The sequence below is a fragment of the Haemaphysalis longicornis genome, unplaced genomic scaffold, assembly GCF_048455015.1.
Source record: "Haemaphysalis longicornis isolate Haplotype H1 unplaced genomic scaffold, Haemaphysalis longicornis Haplotype H1 scaffold_1, whole genome shotgun sequence".
NCBI lineage: Eukaryota > Metazoa > Arthropoda > Arachnida > Ixodida > Ixodidae > Haemaphysalis > Haemaphysalis longicornis.
The window spans coordinates 164,693,829-164,719,181 of NW_027526203.1; the positions used below are offsets into that span (position 1 = coordinate 164,693,829).

The 25,353-nt window shown below is 47.5% G+C and overlaps 1 protein-coding gene across 4 annotated transcripts in view; it reads left to right on the forward strand.

Annotated features, from left to right (window-relative positions):
- LOC144138887 (uncharacterized) overlaps positions 1–25,353 on the forward strand; it is a 92,169-nt gene that overhangs the window by 45,578 nt on the left and 21,238 nt on the right. For all 4 annotated transcript variants that reach the window (XM_077671401.1, XM_077671393.1, XM_077671414.1 and 1 more), the window contains exon 12: positions 1,540–1,775. In XM_077671401.1, coding sequence (XP_077527527.1) covers positions 1,540–1,775 — 236 coding nt within the window. The remainder of the gene's footprint in view (positions 1–1,539; positions 1,776–25,353) is intronic.

The following is a 25,353-nucleotide window of genomic DNA, read 5'->3' on the forward strand; positions in this document are numbered from 1 at the left end:
TTTAGGTAATGTTTTCTGTACTTCAATCACCATTTTGTGCTGCAGCATTCATTGCTCCACGAGCCAGTTGGCAGACTTGGCACTGACTGACTGAAGCAGGCGGCAGGCCAGTGCCACCTGCCTCGCTCGCCACGCACATCGTCGTCCTCACACTATGATCATCGGTGTGTGTTCTGGGATCTCCGCACTCGACCTGGGCTCGCTACGAGCCTGTCGCTCTTTGCGAGATTTTCCTAATAACCGGTTCTCGACGCTTGCAGGCACAGTGTCTAATCAGCAGACTGTCGACCTGGTGCGAACCATGTGGGGACCACGGGTGTCCCCATGCTTTGCTCAGAGCTAGGTCGGCACCGCCAATGGGGCCGCTGCCTTCAGTGGCAAGGAGCGCGCAGTCTCGCGGGCTCTCGCGCGAGACGAGATGCGTACTCCCCCACAGGCCGACGTGCCGGCCTGCTTGTGCCTGTGTGGGAACACCCTCCTCCTTCCCTGTTCTTTCTACCTTTTAAAAATGTATTGTCACAAAGCCAAAAATGACGCAGTTGTCTTAAATGAAAACACATTTATTGGAGTGAACTTGTGCTCCCCTTACAAGTCAAAGAATACACAGGCGGCGAAGCAGCAGTCAACAAAGTGACGCGTGCGGGCAAGCGTCGGTGATTCGGATACCGCGGCGTCTGCCCTGCAGGCTTTTATCTTTCAGCGCGAGTGTTTCTCGAACAGTCAATTTACATACAGAACGTTGCAGATCAAAGATTATTCTAGGCTAATGATGTTAGCGCGAAACGCTCTCCGTATCAGAATGAGATAACCCGTGCGGCATAAAGATAAAGAATGGAACACGCGCTTCGCTTGGGACACAGATAACGCAGCCGGCGTGGCCGGGCAGTAAAAACAAAACATAAACAAACCCAATGCCTAGTTCGCGGCAGTATTCCTGTAATTTTTGCGGTAATATAACTTCCCAAAGGTTATGTTTCTGTTCTAGTCTGCTTCCTGGTTAGCGCGTACACTGCCTCTCGCCCTCGCCTTCTATACCATACAAATAAAATAAGCATCGTACGCTCACAATATTAAACGGGTCTCAGAACTGCTGAAAGGTTAGGTTGCAGCACTCCTAAGGTTTCTTTACGAGTTATACTCCCAGGCCGCACGGCAAAAAATGCAAAATATGCAAGCGTTTCTCATGGTTTATAATGTGAATGTGATTTTGGCGCACTTTGAAGACCCCTGGGTGGTCAAAATAATCCGGAGCCCTCCACTACGGCACGTCTTATCGCCTGCGTTGCTCTGGCACATTAAACCCTACAGTCAATCAATTAAAACCTCAAAAACTGATATTAGTTGCTCCAAAAAGCTCCAAAATTGGCTTTTCAATGCACTAAACTGCTCCAAATTGTTCTTCAGGAGTGGCATCACTGGGAGCGCCCTGGAATTGAGTAAACATGGTAGTTCAGTGACTTGGCCTGGTTTGAATGTGTGCGTGCATGCGGTCCTTGCTGAGGCATCGAAGCTATCGCTGGTTTCCGCCTCCTGGTCTAGGTTCACAGAGTTGCTGGCATCCTCCCCTGCCGACATGCTGCCACACGGTGACTTTCATGGGCAGGAGGAGGAGGAGGAGGAGGAGAAGGAGAAGAAGAGTGAGGGTTCCCTGGCCTCCCCCTGGTACCTGTTCTCCGAGCCTTCGCAGCATAGTCCTGCCCTAGACCAGTCTCCGTTGCCGGCCAAGCCTCCTCCGAGCGAACCAGCTGATAAAGCAGAAGGGCCAAGCAATGCAGGTCAGTTTTTTTTCTCTTAAGTGGATATTTCTGCTTGTCTTGAGTATGGGATAAGGTGCGGGACTGTGATATTCACTTAATTTAATTTTTTTCTGTAATATGACACTGCCTAATGGACCTTTTTCCAGTAGCGATCTGCACATGCACGGCTGCTGGTCCGGCATTCTTGGCAGGCGCGTCCGGCAAGGGTGCCCCTCAGCTTTCTGCTTGGGGAGCAGCTATGCTGGCTAGCGCTTCGCGTTTTTATTTTTTTCTTCTGATAGGTCAAGGTGGGCTCGTATGTACACACAAAAAAGGTTTTCTATGGGAAGGGACAAAGACGTTTGAGGCTGACCACGCTGCAAGCTCACGCCTGCCAGTGAAGCAGTTAGGAAAATGAAAAAAAGTAAAGGAAAAGGGCGTTTTCATCACTGCAGATTAGTCATGAGAACATGCGCCTGCTACCGTGACACTCATGGGAAAGGTACGGGTGACGGGTGGGTGCAAGGGGTACTGCAGGACCGGGATATTTTGTGCACAAGTTCTCCGAAGGCACGATTTTCTTGGGCGCGTGCCTTGCTGCCATTTTTAGTTTGTCGTGGCGGCTGCTAGGAGGGCCAGTACTGGACAAAGGTCCATTGGGATTTAAAAGCTGCAGCAAACACATCAGGAGTACTGTCCAATGTCCCGCTCTATTTTTATGCCTTTTGGACTTTGGCATTTCGGGCTATGTCTGCAGTTCATGTTGAGCATACAATTTAGAGTAAAACAAGCTGATAAACAGTAATGGGTGAATATTTGGTTTTCTGAATAGCCAGTGCAACAAGAAACCAGAAGTGTCGAATCGCTTAACAAACTTGTCAAAACAAAGCGGGGTGTTTCAGCGTGTAATAATGCTACACGAGGTAACATAACAGCCTTGGGGGTTTTTCTTGCCTCTGCAGGCTACTACAGTTCACGACTTGAGCTTGCCTGAGCCCCCAGTTCCTCTGAGATAACTGTGTGCGTGATATGTCCGCAATTCCTTCGGCTGCAAAAGTTGTAGCGCTGTTGCAAGAGCTATTCAAGAGATGGTACATTGTCCCCGCAACTTGTAAAGTTTATCGTAGTGTTTGCCTACGATTCATTATGTTTCTGTCCTGTGACTGTGTCAGTTGCGTTATTGCAACAAAAGAATTTTTTTATACGAGCAAGTTTCACGTGCAAGCATGCTATTTAAATATTCGCTTCATTTGTCTGGCATCAGCCAATAGCACACATTAACTCTCGCTACCGCGCCTATTCAAAATCGAATAATTTGATCGATACTTTGGGAGCGCCTTTTCATAGCGTTCCAGGCGTTGCTCGAACAAGTAAAGCTGTTAGGAGTTAGATCAGAAAATGGCCTTTCAAAATCTGTTTTGTTTTCATTTTTGCAACGGAAACGTGATTTTTGACACGCTTTTGAATCGCCTGGGTGTGGAAAAGGTCACTGCTACCGACGAAGAATGCGTGCCACTCGTAATTACTCTGCACCAGCATTTGTTTTTTGCTATCAGGGCATGAATGGTGAACCAGCAAACGATTTTAAAGCGTCAGGTTCGCACTCTGACAGTAATAACCCCAGAAATCAGCTTAAAATGTCAAGCAGTGCCTGGTTGCAAAGGTACTTTATGATTTTAGGCAGTTTTATTGCCTTTGCGCACGTTGTTGTAAGTTCTGTGGTAGTTCTACTTACCCCAGGACCATTCGCGAACAGTTTACAACAGTTTCGGTTTCGTTTCTGCATCGTGAAATTCATATTTAGCGCTACTACGCAGTTACCCAACTGCAAGGCTACCTGCCATGGTGCCTGGAGCGTCCGCGACTGATCCTTGAACAAAGCACGCCGATCCTGATTTCCCCCCACCCTAACCCGATTTCTGTGATGAGAACTTCAGATGCAAGTCAAAAGATCGCACCCAGTCGCCAGATATCTGTTCCGCCGAGGACAGCGCTTCAAACCGGCCTTACACTGCCAACTGTTCGCCTTCCAGTTTCCTTTCCATGCGAGGGTATATCCAGGTGTCAAATCAAATGTTGCTGCTTAGTTGAACTGTCTATTCGGACGGAATCTCCTACAAGTTTTTGTACTGTTTCATTTGAAAACTGTAAGGTGGCGCTGCAATAGAGGAGGCTTGTTGTGCTGATCTTTTTCATCGCGCAACTGCTACTCGGCCAAAGATCGCAGGGCACGGTTCTAGCGCATCGTACCTCATTTTTGCGAGCAAGGCTACAATTGCGAGTAAGATGATAATAAAGCTCAGCTTTATGTTTTGAGAGGTAACTGACCGTGAATGTAACAAGCATCAACCACGGCGTTCCGTTTTCAACTTCATGCGTTTCTTTCCACATCGCGTGCTTGTCCCAAATATTGTGCTTACTGTAAATGCAAAGTCAGTCATTGACAAGATGTTTTTACGTTGTGGGGGAAAATTGGTGCCTCTGATAATGTCAAACTGCCAAATTTATTCCAGGGAACCACCCGAAATTCCACATTTTGTATTGGAGGTTGGGCTTCACCGCATGACACGAGCACCGTGCGTGCTAAGATTTTTTCTTTATATCTGAGAAACTGTTCCGCGCAAGTCGACATTTTTTTCTGGGGCGGGTTTTTGAAATGTTTCCGTACAAAATGTATATTCTAATTTTTTCTACTACAGGTGGTTTGATATACACAACTCCTTTTTTAATCATTTTTTTTGACAACTTGACAAAAATTTTGATTTTGATATTTTTCACAACTATGACATATAAAAACATTGAAAAAACTGGTGTTATTGGATAGGCCGTTAAATAATCTGCATTTTGTGTTCCTGTAATTAGTGCCTAACCAATTTTTTAGCAGGAAATCAATGTTTTCTTGGACCCCTAAAAATTGGTCAATTTTCCGGCGGTAGCGAAAGAGTTAAGGGGAGACGCGGGTCTTGGAATCCCGAAATTTGGCCAAAAAATCGATTTTTAGAAATCGCCATTTTCGGAAAGTAGAGCTATTTTTCTACCGGTTAGCAAAATATCCAGACCCAGGAGTACGTATTTGGGCCATAATATCAATTTATAGCACCTACGCCCGCTAAAATCGGCCAAGATTCGACGCGAAAATAGCATTTTTTCGACGACTCGCCCCTCGGGTTCTACATGCGCCACGGCGTCCATCTTGGTCTCATTCGAAAGCGCGTCTTTTCGTTTTCAGTTCCCCGCCAGAACCACTCCGTTTCGTCCGTTGGTTGCGAGTAAAACCGGGGTAGAAAAGAGACGGATAGCGCCGCCTAATTGGTTACTGACTGCACGTGACCGCAGGGCGCAACCTCATTGGCTGGGCGCTGTGGGTCGTCTGCTCGGCACTCTCATCACAGGGCAATGGCTCATGTATTCGTCTATGCGAGGACCGGCAAAAGCCCCGCATGGCGTAAAAATAATGTAAAGATGTCTATCGATAACCGAAAGGAAGAACAGGCATTATTAAAAGCGCCTGAAACACGATTTTCTGCTCCTGTGACAACGACTTATCGCGAGAACGGCGCCGAGACGGAGGTAGGCTTAGCGCCCGCGCGGGCTGCCGAGACGATAGCGTAGCGATATGATTACGCCTGCGGGGGTACTAAGGTGCGTCTATCTTTCGATCAGCAGCGAATAGAAAGAAAAGAAATGATAAAGTGGAGGATGCCGCATGCCGACGTCGTAAGGGAAGTGTGTTCATTCTGTTATCAACGATGCTGCGGCGGTTCGGCCCGCACTCCGGCGCGCGCTTCCTCGTCGGCAGGTTACCATACAGATGAGCGATTTGAGAATTATAATAAATGTTCGCACTGTGCACAATGTGCGTTGGTGACGTGATACAGTCGGCGCTCGTTACAACGGACCCGCGTACAACAGACTTTCGGATATAATGGACCATATTCAAACTGAAGTTTGGTCCGCCTATTTTATCAATGCAACAAAGTTCGTTTGTAACGGACCGCGCTACAACAGACTATCGGCTACAGTGGACGAATTTAGCGTCAATTTTCGGCAAAATTGTTCGTATAGAACGGACTTTTGCAGCGTCAACACGGACTGACAACCGACTTGACCACACGCCGAAATTGGTAGCCTCCGGCCAAGCCCAGCCACTAGCCAAGCCAGTCTGGGTGCGTCTGATCAAGCCTGCGATCAAGCCAAGCCAAGCATCCCAACGCCATTTTGTGATTCTTGTTGTGTTCGTGAGCTTGGCAGGTCACAGGTGAGCGAAAATGGACTCCAAGAAAAGGAAGAAGATTTCCCTGAGCGACAAAATGAAAATTGTGAACGCGGTGGCGCGTGGTGAAAAACAGGCGGATATAGCTAAAACGATGGGACTTTCCAAGCAGACTGTGAGTTCGATTGTAAACAACCATCGCCTCCTTTAACTATATGCCTGGAACGTGAGCCGAAAACCTCCTGCCCATCTCTCTCCCAATCTCTCTTTCCACTACTGTCGGTGGCCAGCGCCTCTCGCGGCAGCCGCTCGAAACAACCCGCCTCGGCCACGGGCTCGGCGAAGCTCGCGGCAGCGGCGCGCTCCCGCTCTTGGCGCGCCGCTGCCGCGGGCTTCGCCGGGAGCAGACGATATCCGGGGGCTTTACCAAGGCGATGGCTTTACGCTGTCACTTCGGCACGTATTAAATTTGCCGGTGCAAGCCATCAGGACATAATTACTTTGTGGGCTGAAACAACTTCAAATAAAACATTTAAGTAGCGCGTTTATTCTTTGCGGGAAAGTCAAGCACTGTCGATGATCTAATTACGTCCACATACCGCATGCAGACGATAATGCTCAAGCTAGGAATTTGCTGGTGCAATTTTTGATAACATAATTGTGTTTGGAGGTGGAAAAACTTCCAATAAAACAGTTTTTGGCTTTAAGTAGCGTGTTTATTCTTTACTGAGAACACGAACATTGCCGATGAACTAATTGCAACCATATCTTCTGCTAATACAACATTCAGTTCGGTGCCTGCTGACGGGTGAGCTGCCCCGAACGTTTGCATTGTGCGCTGATTGTCTCTAAGTGGCTTCAATGAAATAATTTGTGAGAGATGCGTTTTTGCTGCGTGCCACAATGCACGTCGAGTCAGACGAAGAAAGCGCCGGGCGTTTCTTTCCACGAAATACCTGCAGACAGCGGTTTGCGCGAACTGTGGCTGAAGTCAATTTCAAGAGAGGACTGGGTGCCCAACGACACGTCGAATTACTCTGTTGTGTGCAGCCTGCACTTCCGCGAGTCGGACTTCCGAGAAAACGTCAAGAAGCGGTTGTTGAAGCCAGGCGCCGTACCAAGCGTGTTCAGTGAACTGACGTCGTGCGCTGGGCAGACAGAAGCTAGGAGCAGAAGAGACCTCAGAATCCGGAAGCGCAATCGAGAGGCTTCATTGACTTGTGCGGAGGAGAGGCCTGCTACTGGTTTGGTACACGACGGGGACATTGCAAGCGTTGGATCGAATGAGCATGGGTCTTTCGATCTTGTGCGCGAGCTCACAGACAGCGCTCATGATCATGGAGAAGTGACGAATGCTGCAAGGAGCGTTGAGTACGCATTCAGTAGTAGTGCAAGGAACCAAGCAGCCGATGTGGTTTCTGCAGCGACAGTCCTTTCGACAGGCGGCTACCCGACCCTCGGAGTGGAAGGACACGAATCGTCGGCGACCGAGTGGTTGGGCAATGAGCCTGTGTGTCAAAAGTCTACTAACGACCCAAAGGACGGACTAGTCCAAGCTCCTGATAAAGTGGAGTACCGCGTGCGGCGAAAATCCGTTTACGCTAAGCGATCGCGCGCAACTCAGACGCTAGCGAAACCTAGCTCGTCGTTCTTGTACCTAGAGCGCAAACGATGGAGGGAGATGGAACGTGCACTTCGGCGGAAAAACGAAAGACTGACAAGAACAGTCGATGCATACAAACAGGAGCTGCAGAAGCTTCGAGACGAATCCTGTGTTGGAACATTTCTAGAAGTGGCATCTGACGCAGAGAGAGGAGATGCAAAGGCCCTACTGCTACTGGACCAAGTAAAAAACTACAAAAAAAAGAAGCCGCAGTGGTCGGAGACAACAATTCGACACTGCATTGTCATTCGAAATTTGTCAGCTAAAGCCTATGAGTACTTGCGGACGGAAAACCTCTTAAGGCTACCCTGCAACAAGACACTTCAGAAGTACATCGGCACGGTATCTGGGGAAGTTGGGTTTAGTCACCTAGTTCGTTGTCGCCTCGAAGTGGAACTGCAGGGCCTTGACACGGCTCAGTCCAAAGTCTGCTCCCTAATCGTGGACGAAATGAGGATTCGGCAGAAGCTGCAGTACAGCAAACAAAGAGATGCATTCATCGGTGACGTTGACATGGGCCCCGAGCTGCAGCATCTTGTCGCGGGATCTAACGACGAAACCTTGGCAAATTCTGTCTTGTGCTTTCTTCTCTGCGGCCTGCATGCCAGGTACAAGATACCCGTCGGGTATTTCTTCACGAAAGGGTGCACTGGAGAGCAGCTTGCAGAAGTGATCCGCCATGTCATCCAGAAGACATTGCATGTCGGTTTCGATGTCATCCGCGTGGTCACCGACAACCATAGAATCAACGTGACGGCAATGCAAATTTTGTCCGGAGGAGAAGCAAGAACATGTGCTCCACACCCTGCTGATCCCACAAAGAGCATTTTCCTTTCCTTCGACCAGAGCCATATCATTAAGAACGTGAGGTCCCAATTCCTTGCCAAAGATATGGGCGGAGAAAAGGAAATCTCCTCAAAATACCTGAAGAGAGTGTACAAAATGCAGAAAAATTTGACGGTGAAACCTATCCGCTTCCTTACACGAAAACACCTGTACCCGACGAACATTGAAAAAATGAGCGTGAGACTGGCGGTGCAGCTTTTTTCAGCTCCGGTTATAGCTGCCCTGAAGTATTTGAAAGAACAAGCAGGCCACACTGCCGACATGGAGTTCGCGTCTGCGGGACCCAGCATCAAGTTCCTTGAAGTGATGCAAAAGTGGTTCACGATTATGGACGTGAGCAATTGTCAGCAATACATTCACTGCAACAACGACGACGCGCGTCATTTCACCGACGTAGACGATGCCAGGCTCATTTGGCTAGAAGTGGAGTTTGCTGCTTACATTGAGGACCTGAAGAACTCGAGTGAACCAGACCACTTCTTAAGCAAAGAAACGTACCATGCCCTGACATTTGCCACGAAGTCAAACGTGGATTGCGTTCGCCATCTGCTCAGTGTGAAAAAGTTTCGGTTCGTCCTTACCCGAAAGATGTCTAGTGACCCCATCGAGTCCATGTTTGGTTTTCTGCGCCGAAGTTCGGGGTGCAACGACGCACTGGACGTGAAGAGTGCAATCTGCGGCCTCGAAAAGATGCTGAAGACGGGTATCGTGGCGGCTTCCACAGACAGCAACGTCCAGAGCGCAACGTCATTCGCATCAAGCCAACTGCTCGCAGTTCAGCAGAGACGTCCCGCAAGCACGGACGTCACTGACAAGTTACTGGACACAGCAGCGCAGGGTTTGAAAGAACACTGCCTTTCAGAGAGACCATTGGTGTCTAATCCCGACGTTGCCAGCCTTGCTATGATCGGAGGCTTCATTGTGCGCGCTGCAAGCGAGCACATACCCTGCGCCGACTGCATCGCAGTGCTTCAGGGGGCGAGGAGCAGCACTCCCCATCTTGGACTGATCAACCATCAAGACCGTGGTGGACTCTTCTACCCCACACAAGAGCTCGTCAAGCTTCTGATAGGACTTCGGAGGTTTGTGGACTCTGTGCTTTCGCATCGAAGGTCCATCTCGAAGCCCCTTGAAGTTTGTGTAGAGAGAAGCGTCCAAGTCCTCGAAAGCCTCCCGGTCCTCAGCTGTGGCAACCAAGACCCTGCTCACCGCAGGAACCTCCTCGAACTCGTCGCCAGGAAGTTCATTAAGCCCCTTTTAACCAACTACGCTCAAGGAGCAACCGACCGAAGCGCTTCCTTTAAGCTGTTGCAGCGCAAGCCTCTGTCTCGCAAAGTGTTAAAATTGTAATGCATTTCACCAGTTCAATCACATCTATTTTGAATTATAACATAGTATTTCAACAGTTAACAATTGTTTTTCACATGTACGTATCATTCACATTTACCTAGTGCAACACTTCTAGCTTTTTTCACATATATTTTGGAGACTGTGTTTTGCTTGCTTCTCGTTTGGAATAAAGAGCGTTACTAGTCTGGGCGTGTTTCGGATACAGGTTAGTAAAGTGGTCCGGCAGACGTCTTCAAGCGCCAGTGGACGGTCACACGGGTTCGCGATGCGTCCACCCAAAGCTACCGACCACAGCCGGAGCTATCAATTATCGATCAGTAACCATGTCATCAATTTATATGCATGGCCCCATGAGAATTGAGTCGATCGTATGAAAACGAATCCCCGTAGTGCTGGCAATTAACGCCAACAATCGTGATTCGTCGAGCAGGCCTGTCATCGCTGACGATGAACACTGGGCGATCAGCTGCAGACAAGTATATCACTACCGGTATAGGACTATAAACAGCCATTTACACCGATGCTAGAACAATAATTTTGACAAACGATCATCATAATCGAAGAACACGAATTCAGTTCGCAGGAGCAATAATGAGCTCGTCTCATTAAGAAACGCCGTCAAGCAACGTCTTAAAAATTATAAACAGCTTCAAAAAGGGTTATATTTTGCTGAGAGAATATGCCAATGTTTTATAAGAGACAGAAAAAATGATCAAAGCTGTACATATATAGAGTCGTCCAATGTTCTCGTTGGTATACATGCATCTTATGAGGTGAAACCCGAAAAGGCCTTAACATAACGCTTGTGCATGTGATAGAATGAAATTCGATCGTGTCGGTGTCTTCGCATAGAAATGTATCCATCTGAAGGAGGGAATCAGCGAGAAATCACTATAACAGCGTTAAGCGGGTCAGTAGGTTGCGCACAAACGCGTACGATATAATTAGTTTAAAGGAATTTATCGCACCTCGAATTCTATTTTAGCCCCTGCGCTACTACTGCCGGGCCCGACGCGCGCACTATCAGAAGATACATTTTGTGACGGAAAGCTTCGTGCGCCTCTAATGTGCACGCTAAAGTGTGCATGCGTCTGCCGGAGCCCGGCGTTTGCTATGCCGCGAGACGCGAGGTCGACACCGGACCGCCGGCCCCGCGCTGCCGCCGGCGCGACGAAAAAAAAAAAAATACTGTCGGTGGTCAGCGCCATCTCTGGACGTCTCCCCGCAACGCGCGGCAGGCCGACTCCAATGGAAAAGCGGGCGACGTTCCGGGCATCTAGTTAAAGGAGGCGATGAAACAACAAAGGAATCGCCAGCAAGCAAGTGTCGGGGGAAATTAACCCTAAGCGGTTCAGGCTCCGCGAAGCCACACACCCAGAAGTGGAGTCCGCGCTTTTGATGTGGCTGCGCGATGCCCGAGCGCGCGACATTCCAGTGAATGGTCTAATGTTGCGGAAGCGGGCAGAGCAATTAGCCGTGATCCTCGGGCACAACGATGTCACTTTCAGCGACGGATGGTTGGACCGCTTCAAGGCGAGGCACGGCGTAACATACATGCAAGTCTGCGGTGAACGCAACAGCGTAAGCGTTGACGCCGTCACCGAATGGAAGGAAAACGAGCTGCCAACGTTTCTTGCCCGGTACGACGACAAGGACATATTCAACGCGGACGAAAGTGGCCTCTTTTACAAGGCGAAGCCCAGCAGAACATACACGGTTTCTGGCAGCCGCTGCCACGGTGGTAAGCGCTCCAAAGAACGTTTGACCGTGTTGTTTTGCTGCAACATGAGTGGTACAGAAAAAGTAAAGCTGTTGTTAATTGGAAAGTCTAAACAGCCCCGTGCTTTGCGGCACGTAAAGAGTTTGCCAGTGGACTGGACTGCCAACACGAAGGCCTGGATGACGAAGGACTTATTCAACGCCTGGCTGCTGCAGTTCGACCGGCAAATGTCGAAGCAGAAAAGGAAAGTGCTCCTTTTTTTGGACAACTGCTCGAGCCACATGAAGCCACCCCAGCTCGAAGCAGTTGAGCTGGCGTACTTTCCCCCGAATGCCACATCGGTGCTTCAGCCGATCGATCAAGGCGTCGTGCATTCGGTGAAGGCTGCCTACCGCACACGCCTTGTCGAGCGCCTGCTCTTCGACATGAACAGCAGCCGGGAATCGAAAATAGACGCGAGATTCCCGGTCGAAGTGTTGGCCAGCATCTGGCAACAACTGAAAGCAGATGTGATCAAGAACTGCTTCAGGAAGGCTGGTTTCCTGAGGAACAGTGGCACCGCCTCCGAGGAGTCATCTAGCGTAGATGAACTGTCTGGCCTCGATGATGAGCCATCAGTGTGGCCTCGCATCAGGGAGGCATTCGGAGCAGAGAGCTTCTCCGATTTCGTGAGCTGCGACGACGGTGTTGTCGATAACGAGGAGCTGACGGATGAAGAGTTAAGGGCCACTATTGAAGGCCGTGCAGAGCTGTCATCAGATGATGACAGTGAGCAGGAGGGTGAGCCACCGAAAGTGAAGCTCACTTCGCAGCAAGTGATTGACCGCATCGAGGAGGTCAAAGACTACTTTCAGCAGCAGCAAGACGACTGCTCTGTTCAGGTGATGCAGCTGATTGAAATGCGGCGCAAAGTCACCTCTTCCACCCTTAACGGGGGCCGCCAGTCTTTGATTACCAAGTTCTTTTCTAGCCAAACGTAAATAAAAGCTTGTGTTTCTTCGTTTCCTACTTCGGATGTTCGTCGCGCACTTTTTGGAATAAAGTACAATAAAGGCGTCGTGACCAAACGGTCAGAAGTGAGACATTCCGGTGTTTGTTCCTAGCCCACATTCGGGTGAGTTTTTGACGAATTTATAATTGTGAAAGGTGCGTTAGTATGAATGTTTTAAATGTTTTAATTCAGTTAGCAGTAGTCTTGCTTTAGTGAGGTAAAATGTGTTCCCGCCCGCTCACCTAATGAATTTCTCATCAGCAGAACTAGGTGAACCAAACGTGTGCCAAGAACGCTTTTTTAGAGCAACATTACAGCAAATTGCTGTAGCATTTATGCAATTATCGGGATAAGAATCGCTCATGCCGCCGATATTTCAGCGGTCACCGCCGCCTTCCTGCACCCACTAATGGCCCTCGCTCATTGAAGTAGAACATGCACAGCAACTTTCTAAAGTACCCCTGTTAGTGATTTACGTCGTTCTTAACAATACTGCGCAATTTATAATCGGCAAATACTTGCAGAACTACCATTAGTGAGCCGAAAAAACGTTATACGGCGACGGCGCCTACCCCCCCCCCCCCCCCCCGCGGCGAAGTTTGGATATTACGGACATCGGATAAAGCGGACAGATTTCGCCGGATTATCGAGGTCCGTTGTAACGAGAGTCGACTGTATACGAGTAGATTAAACCGAAAACGTGGTTATCCCACCTAGCCAAGCGCATGCACGTTACAGAACAGTGGCGGGCATTCCGTTACCAGCCCCTTCGCTGCAACTCACTTCACGCGATGCAAATCCGATTTGATTGCTACAAATGAAGCAGTAACATAACAAAATAGTGTTTACAACTGTGGTGCACGCTCGGCACCTCAGCCCTAGTCGCCAAAGAGAGACGGCGCGATGCCAACAGCATAAAAATTGAAGCAACGTTCTGGCTTTGCTTTTGTTCAGTTTTTCTGCCAGGTGCCATCTGTAGACAGAGGATTTGATAATTTTCCCACCAACTGATTTCAGCAAACTTGGTATGCTCATGTTGAGCGAAACACGAGCTGTATTCTAGAACCTTTTTTTTTCATATGCTCAATAGATAAAACTGTCACTTGTAGTAAAACTTCAACTGCAATTTTCTCAGCTTCCCTTTTTTTGCATATGTGCCTGGCCTTACAGGGGTTTTGAGGTAGTTTTTTTCAAAGGATTTCTACAAGTGTTATACCGTTGAATTTGGGATAAAATGAACTGCATGCTGAAGCTATTTTAATTGGCTCATTTTGCCTCAAATAAATGTTATGAGTAATAATTAGAGGTCATTAAGTTTTCAGAAAACTGTACTTGGCATAATTAGATTAATTCTATCCAATCAACTATCTTTACAGGAATATAAATAGCTTCAGCATGCATGGCAGGTCTTAAAGGAGCCATGAAGAGAAAACAAAAGTTTGTTTTATTCGAAAGATTAGGTGTTTCATAGTACCCCAAGCGCTTTCCCGGAAGCAAATGATGCTTTATTCACTGAGAAATAAGGCAATTTAAGCCAAAATTTTAAATCTCCCGCTAAAATTGAACATTCCGTGACGTTTACAATGGCGTCATAGAGCCGGTCCATGAAACAGATACTTAGTATGTCGACTCCATATAGCACCCACACGCGGGAGTCGACCGAGACGGCGGCCATTTTAAAAATGCTAGTAAAACCTAGTGCACCCGCAGCCCTAGTCATGGAATCGCCTGATCCGGAGAACAAAACTCTCGCCGAGGAGCTCCGGCTTGCATTTAACAACCTCACACCACTTGAACGCTCAACGCTTCTAAGTGCACGAGCGGCAAGAGTTGTGGGATACGCGGTGGACGGGAAAGCGACCATTCCGCGATAGCCACAACAGACGAACGCCCTGCCGTCGGCACCGCTGCCTCGTCAGCGACGTCGCCACGGACGAATACAGACTGGTACGTATGTGCCGTATTTTTATTACGGTTAATAATAGTTCAACTTCAGTAGCAGTATCGCTTATGCCAGTTGGCCGGTGTCGTGTATGGAAAGCCGTTCGCGCGAGCTCTCTGCTTCGACCAGAAAGATACGAGCGTCAATGCGCGGTGTTTACGGCATTTTTCCTCCAAGGTCAGAGCGCCTCGAACCCGAAAATTCGTCTGCGCGACGGCGAGATGTCGAGCTCGGCCAGGCGGTTGTTTCGTACGCATTGGCGCACACGCTTGCGTGTTCGTTCGGAACTTCAACCGTTTACTCCACCGTTCTTTGTCATAAAAAGAATGTGCAGTATGTTTCACGGGCATTTAGCTCGCTATGCAAACTGTAAGCCCTGCCTAACATGCGTTTGCTTTTGCCGGCCTCCGCCAATCGCAGAGCTTAGCCCATGTGACGGCATAGGTTCTGTTGCGGGAAATGAGCTGGTGGGTCGCATGACCATTCCCGTTTTTCCTAATTATGTAGCTTATTTGAGCGAAGTTTGCGTTATAAGTGGTGTCGTTATGGTTCTAACGAGGCAATCTTTCGAATGAACCAAACTTGTGTTTTCTCTTCATGGCTCCTTTAAGCTACACATCCATACCATTTATTTAAAAAAAAAATTGAATAAAAAGTTCCTTAAAGGAGCCATGAAGAGAAAATGCAAGTTGGTTTTATTCGAAAGATTTCGTGTTTTATAGTGCCCCCAGCGCTTGTCCGGATACAAACGGTGCTTTATTCACTGAGAAATTAAACAATTTAGGTTAAAATTTTGATTTTCCCGCTCAATCGTGCGTTTTCGTGGTCCCAAGTGACATCACAGGAACCGACCGCTCTGCAGCCTAGAGTACCTTCATTCACGCATCCGCCGTACAGGGTAGAGACACGTAACGCTGGCGCCGCCATGTTCGGTTGCTCGCTCGCCGCCGAAGCAAGTCATTGTGTCAAAACCGCGCTAAAATTATCGCCGCAACGCGGTTTACTGAAGAAGTTTGAATCATATTGTCTGTTTCGCGTTGAGCCCGTTGGCCCAATTGCGGCGGCACGGGACCGTTCAAAGGTTGTCTCCACCCTGTACAGCGGTGTTGGTTTGTTCCCGCGTTTCTTTACGTTCCGTAACCTAGATGGCGCCACCATACCGTGGCAAGCGTTTGGTTTGTTTTTGCCCGCATTTAAACCTGGCTTGTTTTTGTTCTGGGAGAAAATATTCGTTCCCTGAAACAGTGCTCGCTCGACAAATGGGGTCACGTAAGACACCGTTGCTTGCGTCAATCGGCCAGTGTCGTCTGAGATAACCCCAAGCCCCGTAGTGCTGTGCAGCTAAACCAAAGCATGCTGTGCCAGTACGAACAGCAGAACGCATCAGTACTTCTATGTTTACATGTGCTTTCGTAACTTCCACTGTTTGTCCAATCATTCTTGTTGCTTTGTAAAGAATGTGCCCTAAATTTAAGCGCAAATCGCTCGTTCGTCTAGTTTGTAAGCTCTACCTAATTTGCGTCTGCTTCTGCCAGCCTCCGCCAATCGCAGAGCTTAGCTCATGTGACATCACAGGTTCTGTTGCGGGAAATGAGCTGGTGGGTCGCATGACCATTCCCGTTTTTCCTAATTATGTAGCTTATTTGAGCGAAGTTTACGTTAAAAGTGGTGTCAGTATGATTCTAACGAGACAATCTTTTGAATGAACCAAACTTGTGTTTTCTCTTCATGGCTCCTTTAAAGTCCCGTAAGAAATTACTTAATTAGGCTCCAGTGTTTTCTTTATAACTCAAAAAATAATTCTACCACTTGAAAACTAATTACATATTTGAAATGAGGAAGACAAAACACATATGCACAGTGATTTTCATTATCACAGACCAATTAATAAAAAAGTTCATTTCAAGACCCACGTCTCCCCTTAAGCTTATAGTGTCAGAATTTGAGTGCATGAAAGTGAGTGGCCACCCTTCCATTCTCCTTATTAACCCTTTTGGTCCTGGCGTCGTCATTTGACGACAGAACACATGATTAGCGCCTTAAGAACAAAACGAAAACTGCTAGTTTTTTGCGCGAGGGTTGTTCGAGGGCGCCTCTTGCAATAAACATTACCATTCTTGAGTTTTCGGGGGGCTGGACGATATGAAACAGAATAAGCTTCAGTGGACATGAGGTGTGACGACAGGGCGGGTAAGAAAACGGAAATTCCGGTTTGTCATAACATCTATAAATCTGTAAATACTTGGATTACCAGCTTTATATTTTTTCTGTATAAGGGCGCTGGCACTGTGCCGTTATAGGTTTCATGAAAAAAAATCTTTTTAAGAGAAAGAAAAATTTTAATTGCCTAATGACCTAATTAATTGTCATGCATATAAATTCTATAGGTGTAATTTTTCATTTCTGTGCTTCTGAGGTCCGAAGCTGTACGAAAAATCCCATAAAACAATTTTCGCTTGAAATAAAAAAATGCAGGGCTTAAAGGGTTAAATAACTTACTCTATTCCCGTTCGGATTAAAATTGGCATGAGCACAATTTTGATCAGACTGGAGTGAAGTTAAATACTTTATTTGTTTTAAGGGAAGCGCTGGGCTAGAAGGGGAAACATTGCACGCACTACTTAAATTTATTTTACCTCGTCAGGTCTGGCTTAATTCTTTACACTCATGCAAGTGATGTATATTCGCCTCAATTTCCTCCCAGGAGCACGTCCTTGTGCAATGGCCCATTTCAGGCACTTTCCATGTGTGCTTGCCTTGTTTGGCTTTTATGTGCAGCTTCAGCGTTGTGTAGAAAATCCAACATAAGGGCTTAAAGGGGCCATGCAGACAAAACACAAGTTTGGTTCATTCGAAAGATTACCTCGTTAGAATCATACTGACTCCAAACTTCGCTTAAATAAGCTATGTAATTAGGAAAAAGGTATGGCCATGCGACCCACTAGCTCATTTCCCGCAACAGAACCTATGATGTCGTATGCCCGTGCGATTGACTGAAGCCGGCAAAAGCAAATTCAAATTAGGCAGGGCTTATAAGCTTGCCGAACAAGCTATTTGCTCTTAAATTTAGGGCACATTCTTTTTATAGCAGTAAGAATTGTGGGGTGAACAATTAGTTACAAACATGCACATAAACACCGAAGCAGTTAGTGCAGCATTTAGCTGGCTGACACTGGCAGCCCTCGGACACTTTGAACTTGTCTGACGCAACACTGATCAACTGAAATAAGCGGCATGGTCACTTACATGACCATGTTTTTTGAGTCATAGCTTACGTTTTAGGAAACGACTGCAGTCGAATCCCGCTACAACGAACTCTGCTTTTACGAAATTTCAAAATTTCTGCATCAACAAAATATTTTGAATTCCCCATCACCTAGCCATAGAAGTCAATGCAACAAAGTCCTTACCACAACGAACCATTTGTTTGGCTTGTTTTCACTTCAGTGAAATTTTCGCCCGGTAAAACTGGGTTTGACCATTTACCGTATTTATTCGAATATAAGGCGGTCACGATTATAAGGCGAGGGGGGAGTTGAAGGACCCAAGAAAAAGAAAAAAAGTTTGCACAATAATATAAGGCGAAATAACGAAAGAACAAAGGCAACTAAATTCCTTACCTTTAAGTAAAGCAGACACCAAGTATTCATGAACTATCTGCACATAACGATATTTATTCGGAGCGAGATGGAAATGCAACTTAGAAACTGTCTTCAGAGGGGGTGGTATCCGAATCTTCCTTGTCACTTACGCACTCAAAGAGGTCATCGTCCTCGGCGCCGTCAAGAGCATTTGAAATGCAGCACTTGTGGAGCGATGCTGCAACCATGGCTTCGGGGATCGCTGCCCAAGCGTCGACCACCCACTGGGCGAGCATAGACGGGGACGCCCGCTTCAGACGTCCCGACGGCGTTAGGGCCACAGTGTCAGACGCCATCCATTCGTTGTACAGCCATCTGACGTGTGCCTTAAAGGGCTTGTTAAGGCAATTGTCAAGCGGCTGTAGTTGACACGTCATGCCCCCCGGAATGACGACCAGCTCCGTCTGGTTGTCCATGAGCTTCTTCACACCTTCTGTGAGGTGCCCGCGGAAGGAGTCTAGCACCAGCATTGACCTCCGGGCGAGAAGTGCCCCTGGTCTCAGGCTCCACACCGACTTTGTCCAGTCAAGAAAAAGCTCTTCCGTTATCCACCCTTTCTCCTGGCAACGAATGTGGACGTTCTGCGGGAACGCCTCGTTCTTTGGCATAGTCTTTCTGTTCAGGATGATGAAGGGGGGCAACTTCCGCCCATCGGCGGTGCAGGCTAACATCACGGTTATCCGAGCCTTCTTGTTGCCTGTAGTGCACAAGCTCACTTGGCGATCACATTTTTGGTGAATGGTCTGGGCCGACGGCATGTCAAAAAAAAAAAAAAAAAAAAAAAAATGAGAGTTTCGTCGGCATTGCCAATCTGCCCAAGTAGGAAGTCGTGGTCGCGTTGCAGGCCGATAGCATATCTTTGAAAGGGAATTAGTTTTTCTTCATAGTCTCCTGGCAACTTCTGCATCACGGAGGTCCGCCTTCACAACGAAAGCGCGGCCCTCTTCATGTACTTCTGCACCCAGCCCCGGCTGGCTTTGAACTTGAGAGCGGGAATGCCATGCTCTCTCGCGATTTCGCGCGCCTTCATCTGCACGATGTCGGTAGTAACGACCAAACCGCGGCCTCTTTGCTCTTTGACGAAATCCGTCAGCACTTTTTCCACTTCGGGAAACGCTCCGTTTCGTGGGCCATGGAAAGCCTTCCTCGTCGCGGCGCATGCTAAGAGCAACGTCTTTTGTTTGCCCCAGCGACGCACGTTGTTTTCGAGAACGTCACACTTTCGACCCGCCGCGCAGTTTCCAGTGACTTCTGCCTCTGCTATGACTTTCCTCTTGAAGGCTGCATCGTAGTGGCAACGACAACTCGCCATTGCGCTGGTCACGTGAATCAAGCACAGAGAAAGAAAATCTTGCAGCAGGGACCCCGAGAGCTCTAACAAAAAATGCAAAATGGCGTCCCGCCTTGTTTACAAGCTTTGCGGCTACTACTGGCTTGGAATGGCTACTGCTGGCTCAGCTCGTTGACATGGTCGAAAGCGCCTGCTGCCATGGCCTCTGCTGTATCGCGAACTGTTCAATACCCTTGCAGTTGCCGAAACTCGGTAATTACTATCTGCAACCTGCGTTCTTCGGGCTCTTTTGGAAGCTTGGAAATGGTAGGATGGTGGAAACCAATACCGTCGCACCAAAATCGGCATATTGGGATACTGAGCCTCAAATATAAGGCGGCATATGACTTTGAGACCGCACATTTTGGAAAAAAACCTCGCCTTATATTGGAATAAATACGGTATTTCCCGAGAAAATAAGCATAACGCGAGCTATCTGTAGCTTTTGAAACACTAAGGGCACTTAGTTTCACCGAAAATAAGTGTCGTGTGCCCACACCAGGGGCCCTATTCTCGACTGCACAAATTGCCGGCAGTTCGCCCATGTTTTTTTGCGTAAACACGACGTAAGCAATCAGTGACGTGCTGCACCTATAGCTATGACGACATGCAGTGTAATTTGACGAGTCAATCATAAAGATTGCTACCAAGGTATCAAATATTGTGCAAGAAAGATATAAAAACACTTGGCATGTACTATAAAAATTAACACGGTAGCTGAGGCTGACAAGAAAAACACATTTCTGGAGGTCTAATTTGGCGCCAACACCACAAGGCGATCGAGTAACGTTGATCCAAAAGCGAGCGAAAGGCGGATGTCGAGCTAAAGAACATCACACAATTTTTTCACCGTATCTATTTATTTCTTTCAATCGCTTTTATAAACATAGCTGGGCTCTCTGCTTCAATGCAAGCTTTGTTGCGTTATCACCTTCCTTGCCGCCACCGCCGCCACGCCATCGTCTGCTGCTATGTTACAAGTTTATGGCGGGATCACAGAAAAAGACGGGCGCGACTATCGCTTGTATGACGCATAAAGGCCTGAATACATGGAGCGAATATGCGACGAAAAGACAATGAACAACGCCCGGCGTCGTCCGCCCGACGCGCGGCGGTGTAAAAAACGTCGTCTGCCACCGATCTGCCGAGGACAGATAAGTTCGCCCGGCGTCGACGGCACCGGAAGCGGCAAACAAACAGCGTACGAAAACTAGCCAATCAGGGGCGCTCGCCGCTCGTCCCCATTTCTGCCTGCTCCGCTTGTCTGCGTCGTCTGCTGGGCGATGTTCACCGTTCACGCCGGTTGCGTGCTTGGTACACTGTCGTCGTCGAAAGCAGCCCGGATAGCATTCAATGACCGTAACCATTCAGCGGAGGTAGTGACAAAAGCTTCCCGCGTAGCTGGAGCAAACGATGAAGTGCAGACGATTTTTGCCCAGTGTAGCCAGACCACATTCAGATCGCCGCTTCCTTCAACTGCGGCGGCACATGCATATCGGCAACACAACAAGATTAGAAACTATTTTTAAACAATCATTTTACGCTTTTTTGGAGTGTTCCATAATTTTACAAAAAGTTGTAGTGCTATCGAGAGTTTTTGCTTGTGATGCGCTTCATTTCGCAGCATTTGGCTCATCTAGCCACACTGACAGTGACCCAGCGGTGAGGCAGCGGCGGACGCCGTGTCTTCGCCCCGTGTAGCGCAGCCCGACGAACACTCGGCACTGCGCCGCGGCGGATTTTCCGCCGGGCGAACTTCGTCGTGAAAGTTCGCTCCATGTATTCAGGCCTTAAGAGCAGCGAAGCGCTACGCCTGATAACCGCGGAGCGCACCGATCTCGCCGATTCACTCATTCGTCAAGCTGGACTTCAATCAGCGCTGTAATGAACCAAATAGTCACTTTTCTTTGTTATTTTTTTCTGTTGAGTTCGATCATGTGACCCAACAGCTTACTAGGACGAGTGTGGACAAATGCCATGCATTGGGTTCTCTGTCATGGAGAGGCTTGTACTGCCCTCTTATGTTGCGGTTACGCCAAACATAATTTTTATTTCATTGCCAAACATAAAAGCAAAATACTGCATGTTATCTGTATGTTCCATGATCGCTGACTTGGAAGCAGTTGAAACTATAATTTGTTTCGGTAGGAAACATGCTTTAAACAGCGCGCATGCGAAACTGCGACTGCTGCAAATTGCCGCACATTTCGCGGCGCCGTAAGCCGGGGCAATATTGTGCCCTATTTTGCCTGTATTTTGCAACAAAAACAGCCGCCATTTTCAAGCTGTTACGTAGCATTACGTCACTTTTACGCAGCCTGAAGTTGCCAATGCATGACGTAATCGTTCCCGCCAACTGTTTAAATTACGTCACGCCTTCTCGGCCAATCACAGAGGGGGTGTGTATTACAAGCAGTATTGTTGTTGAATAGCAAAGACAGCCTTACGTTGTCATGTCCGCTGCATTTAGTCTGGATTTCCATTGCCGGCCAAGAATTATGCACCTTTAGTAATGAGAAATAAGCCAAACTTTAGAACTGGTGTCTGTAGACGACATGAAACGTCAAAATGACGACAGCACACACAACCGCTTTGTCAACCGGAAGCACGTGATCGAAATTGAAAGCCAATCAGCAAAGACTTCTGGAAAATTGCCTGAATTGCCGGCAATTTGTGCAGTCGAGAATAGGGCCCCAGCCCCAATAAACAAAAATGAACGCATAGATGGACGCCATTGTGTGCTGGCGATTACAATGTAGCTGACCGTCTTTACACGAGGTGCAGTAACAGTTTGCTAAGCCGGAGCTACAGCCAATCCGTATCCAGTTGAAATCGCATGAATGTGCCATGCTGGTGCTGTGCTGTTATGCATGCATTGTGAGCAGCTGTCATTGCCGTTTTCGTACTACCATTCTTCATAGTCGAGAGCAAAAAATGGAAGCGGCTTAGCTCAGCCAACGTTGGCTCAGCTAACCTTGGATACGCAAAGCAAAAGCTTGGCTTAGTCTGGTTGAGTCTTGGTTTCGGGTTAACCTTTGATGTAGCTGCATTGCTGACCACGGCTCAAAGGCGTTTGGAACCGTGCAATGCTCACAGGAGGAGGCCCAGCCTTGCTTTCATTCTCGGCAAACGTGGCGTTTCTCTTTCACGGCAAACGCGGCGCAAGATGAGTCTCATCGCCCGAGGCGCCCCAGTGGCGCAAGCGTGGGAGGCTGTGGGTTTGATCGGCTGTCGATCAGCTGAGCGGCTGCTCCGTAGTCACCGCAAGGGGAGCGGCGGTGATGTGAGCACTACAACTAAAAATGGGGCCTTGTGCGCAGCGCCGACAGCGGGCCCGGCGAATCGCGCAATGCGCTTCGAGGGGTGTGTCTCCGGTCAAAAGGTTAACTTGCGCATCCTCCGCGAAACCGCTGGACGGAAGTAGTAAAGCTTTGTTTTAAAATCATGTTTGCGTGTTTAGCCTTGAACCCGCGTCATCCTTTTTGCCTGCCAAAGGCCAGATGCTGCCGTGCCCAGTCAGATAATAGGAGCCACTCCTGCCTGAAGGGAGACACTCCTCTGAACGAGGGGACGTGTATTTTGATGAAAATTGGCACAACTGGAAATCCTTCTGTAATAACACCATAAAAATTTCAAAGTAATATTTTGAAAACTTTTTTATTTATTAAATTTTCTTTCTGTTCCGCTTGTACCGAGCTTCAGCGGCTTATAAAACACGACAGAAAGCTTGTTCAAAGTGCTTTGCATTCCCAAATGAATGGACGAGGTCGTGACAGTCTTATAACTTTTTTTACAAGACAATGTTGTTTAGTTCATTTTTTTAGAGGTTAATGTGCAACAGGCATGTCGACTGTGAACGACTATTTGAATAAAAAAAAAATCTCAAAAAACAAATCTGGAAAATAAGAGTGTCACGACCTGAAATGTTCATCAAGGAATGTAATGCAAGAAACAAAATCAAAATAGACCCAGCAGTCTCGAAATCCCTGGAACAAGCGACACAGGTGGCAAAAAAAACTGTTTTGAGAAAAGGGCTTCCGAAGGCCCCACATAGGTTTCACTTATCAAAAGTCAGGGTTGTAGCCTTTCATGTCCTTTTGAACATGTGGCTTCTGGAAGGCCTTGCCTTGAAATTGGAGTGCTTTTTACAGCCTTTCTCTTTCCACAAAACATCATTTTCAGCTCCTCTGTGAAGAGTACATAGCCCAGTTTGCAGACCAAACGAAGGGGGAGTCAATGGGCTTTCAATGCAAAGTAGATTAGCTGGTTGGCTGTATCGCCCTGGACAACCTCCTTTTGCAGTGTTGTCACCATGGCAACAAGTTAAGCATTTTTTTTTACTTAAATTTGAAAATTTTTGGCTTTTATGTGTTATCTTGCCTGGCGCAGCAACATAGTACTCATACGTGCAGGTGTTCATTGCCAAAACTTTGCATACCACAAGGATGCAAATGAGCTACTTTGAAGCTTGGTATAATATTCTGCATAACTCCAACTTCAATGCAAGGGAATTTTTTTACTGCTTTTGACATTCAAGACGTCCAATATTTCTCGCAGCACAGCCAGTATGCCCTAAGCCATAGATGTATGCATTGGTATCAATAATTTCCCTTAAAAATTCACTTAAATTCTGCGACAGTAAGGTACATTTTTAACGCAGAGAACATATTTTTATTCCTATACAGTTGAACCCCTTTATAAGAGACGCGTATTGGGGAGCAGTTTGTCTCTTATGAGATGTCTCTTGTAAGCCGGGAACCATGTTTTCACTTAATAATCAGACCCTAGTTCAATGTGGGCACCGTATGACTAAAATAAGCTCAAAAGAACGCTACAGCATGTTTTGAAAGATTCATTCTAATTTATGTTTGGCCCCCAGAATTTATGAAACAGTTCTGAATCTTTGTTTGCTTCATGACTGTATTTACACTGTTTTTTACAACCGATTCTACAAGATATTTTTTCTTTTCACTGTTTGTGGAAGATGAATCGTAGATGTTGAGTTCACAAGCCTGATGAATAGCCAGAGCGCACAGCTTCTTCCGCTGTGTGCTCAGGCTATTCATTACGCTTGCAGGACTCAACATCTGCGATGCTTCTTGATTGGGAGCTACGTGAGTGGGAGAGCCCGCTTGTGCAGTCACGCTCCATCCAATGGAGGGCAGTAAGCTTCAACCACTTCTGTAAGTTGCATTTCCATTGGCAGGGCTTCTCATCGTCATTTCATAGCTGACTGAACCACTGTGTGTTTGCTGAAGTCGTCTGTCGTCCACCTGTGTTTCCAGAATGGAAGCAACTGCAATTAGTGACTGGTGGCACTGCATCTGAAGTTAAAATGTCTGTTACAAGCGAAATTATTGATTAAAGTTCAAGGATGACTTGTCCCTTATAACCAATCTTCTACATCCGATGTTTGTTATAAAAGAGGTCAATTTAATGGGAAAGATAGGGCAGCCAACCAGATGGGTGAATAGTCTCTTATACCCATTTGTCTCTTGCATCCATGTCTCTTATAACGAGGTTCAACTGTATTCCTAAAACGCAAAGAACATATTTTTATTCCTATATTCCTAACTCAAACTTAGAAGCGCACGGGAAACGTTGCTCAAGAAAGGCGATATGGCTGCGCGCATCACAGTGCACGCTTACTGTGACATATCGCACTTTGATTATCCTTGATATGGCTGGTCAGGTCGCTTTTAAAATGAAATCTAATGCCGGAGGCATTAATTACAACTACTGGCGTTCAGTCGTAACCGGTTGCTCAGTCATGTGATGCTCCAATGCGCGTCGGCTATGCCGTGTGTGCCGCAGCGTTTGACGCGTCGACAGTTTCTTTCCCAAGGCTAGCGAGTCCACAGTCGAAACACAGCAATAACTAAGTGTGTAAGCATCGAAAATCCGACTAATAGTTCACTTCA